This window comes from Rhagoletis zephyria, unplaced genomic scaffold (assembly GCF_001687245.7).
Source record: "Rhagoletis zephyria isolate East Lansing unplaced genomic scaffold, Rhagoletis_zephyria_1.1 Rzeph_scaffold_23204, whole genome shotgun sequence".
Lineage (NCBI taxonomy): Eukaryota > Metazoa > Arthropoda > Insecta > Diptera > Tephritidae > Rhagoletis > Rhagoletis zephyria.
The window spans coordinates 4,615-6,849 of record NW_016180262.1 but is presented as its reverse complement, the minus strand read 5'-3'; the positions used below and the strand labels follow the sequence as shown (position 1 = coordinate 6,849).

The 2,235-nt window shown below is 33.4% G+C and overlaps 1 protein-coding gene across 1 annotated transcript; it reads right to left on the bottom strand.

Annotated features, from left to right (window-relative positions):
* Window positions 1-1,314: 1,314 nt before the first annotated feature.
* LOC108381635 (vacuolar ATPase assembly integral membrane protein VMA21 homolog) lies at window positions 1,315-2,007 on the bottom strand. Its single transcript, XM_017638048.1, has 2 exons — window positions 1,838-2,007; window positions 1,315-1,772 (listed from the first exon to the last, which is right to left on the bottom strand). The coding sequence occupies exons 1-2, from the start codon at window positions 1,889-1,891 to the stop codon at window positions 1,518-1,520; spliced, it is 309 nt and encodes a 102-aa protein (XP_017493537.1). The 5' UTR covers window positions 1,892-2,007; the 3' UTR covers window positions 1,315-1,517.
* Window positions 2,008-2,235: the final 228 nt, after the last annotated feature.

Below are 2,235 nucleotides of genomic sequence, written 5' to 3'. Positions count from 1 at the left end.
TTTACATAATGACCGTCTTGTTGCACTGCAAAATTACTTGCGCAGTATAACTGTGATTACTTGTAGCCGAAAAAATTTATTACTAAAGTGTTTAACACAATCAGAAAAATATTTTCTTAGGAATGGGCGTAGTCAGCAGTGCGCGATAGTCAACAATGTTTGGCACTATCGATGTCATTTATCGTGAGGTACATGTTGAAAATTGTTAAACAGGATATGCGGCTTTTGATGCCAATAATTAATAAAGCAAACAGTAGCAACATGATTCAATAATTATGCAGTAGCAAGATCTGTGCGGCAATTGTTTATTAATAATTGCAAGTTAACGATGATAAAAACTATAAGGCAAATTCATAGTCAAGGCAGCTTTTTGACGTAATTTTCAATGGAATATCGGCATTAGAGTCGACTTTATTTCGACTAAGAATATGCCCCATCTTTTTATTCCACTAGCACTAGCAACAATAAGTGTTGGTAATGGCTAAATATACACTACTCTTCAAGTAAAAATTATTCCTTAAGGGCTATTATTATTTATTTCGTACCTAAATTACACATACAAAGCAAACTATAAGATTTAGTGAAGCAAAATCTTCTCAAACTAACGATTTTCCAATGAAAATAGTTGAAATAAATTCTTCTTTATTATAGCAAAACATTATTCAACACTACTACCACCTGGTTATCAGCTGTTTGGAATATTTACGTTTATTTTTATTTTCCTACAAAATATTAGAATTATCGCTATTTAGAATTAATTATTTTTGAGTCTATTAATAAAATATCGGATATTGGCAACTGGTTGACTTACCAACTCATCTAACTCGAAACACGCCCCGTGATTATAGATTTTGGGCCGTTCTCTCACACCAATCGTATTGCCCAACTGCCGCAGCCATCGGTTATACACTCGCAAGTTTTTACCACGCCAAGGGAAGAACTTCATTGCATTCTTAATTAACTGCCTACTTGAATAAATAAATGAATTTTGCTATGCTAATATGAATCGCAGGCCGTGTGCGGATGGAAACACTTACACGACAATAAAAGTTCCTCCTAAACAAAATGTCAGATTGCATATTTGACGGTGTTGTCAAGCTAAATTGTATGTAAACACATGGATGTATTCATTTAGGGCAGAATGTAGGAACTACGCTATAATCAGCAGGTTTTAATTTCTATCAATTGGTTTTGCTTTGTTTGGAAGCAAGTTTTAAGGTCTAATATAAAATACCTTTCCTTATTTATGCCTTATTTTATTATTATTTACAAACCGTTGTGCATTCTTTTTGTACCATAAAATGCTTTAGAAAATGCAATTTAAAATAAAAAAGTTGACGTAAATATTATTATATTCATTGTAATAAAAATGTCTATCTGTGCATTTACGTTTTAAATAGATGTACTTAGAGTAACTACCTAAAACACGTCACATGTTCCTCTGTGCAGGTAATACTGCTTAACACCATTCTTTCGCGATCAATCACTTTTAATTATTGTTCTTATTTATGTGTCACTCAATCAATTTTTTTGTATGACTCTGACTTCGGTTGTCCACTACCGAAATATGCACGGTATATGTAGAGACCCAGCGCTAGGTGCAGCGCCACAATAGCGCCAACGGCTGAGTATATGTTGGTCGTAATTTCAGACATTGTAAATAATCGGTCCAGCACTGCGGACTTAAGTAGAAAGAATGTTGCGACAGGCAGGAACACAATAAGCGAACAATAGAAGAATACCACTTTGAAGGCGCTGTAATCATTTGAGTCCTGTAAGGGATTTAGTAGCCCAATTAAAGCAAATCATTCTAGTTAAAATATACGAATGCACTTACATCTAATCGTTGTTGCGCGCGACTATTTGTATTATTTCCTTTTTTGTTAGCCATAATATGAGGTAAATAATTTACTTACGAATAACAAGTTTTATTTTCATGAATGCGGTGGCTAAATGCTTTTTAATGTTTTCTGATTTCTCTTTTTTCTCTATTCGCTATTGACAAATTAGGGAAACGTCACGTGATGACATTTCGCCGGTAAGCAGTTTTACAATGCACACAGCGTTGCACTTGAGCGCAATGTTATACCTTTGACGTGAATAAGTGAATTCACTACTTTGGGCAAATACATACGTATGTAAATTAACAAATAAATTCAACTCAATTAAATAAACTGTAATGGAACTATTTAGAAATATATGCAAACTACATTAACTTCTTATTTGTATGAATTT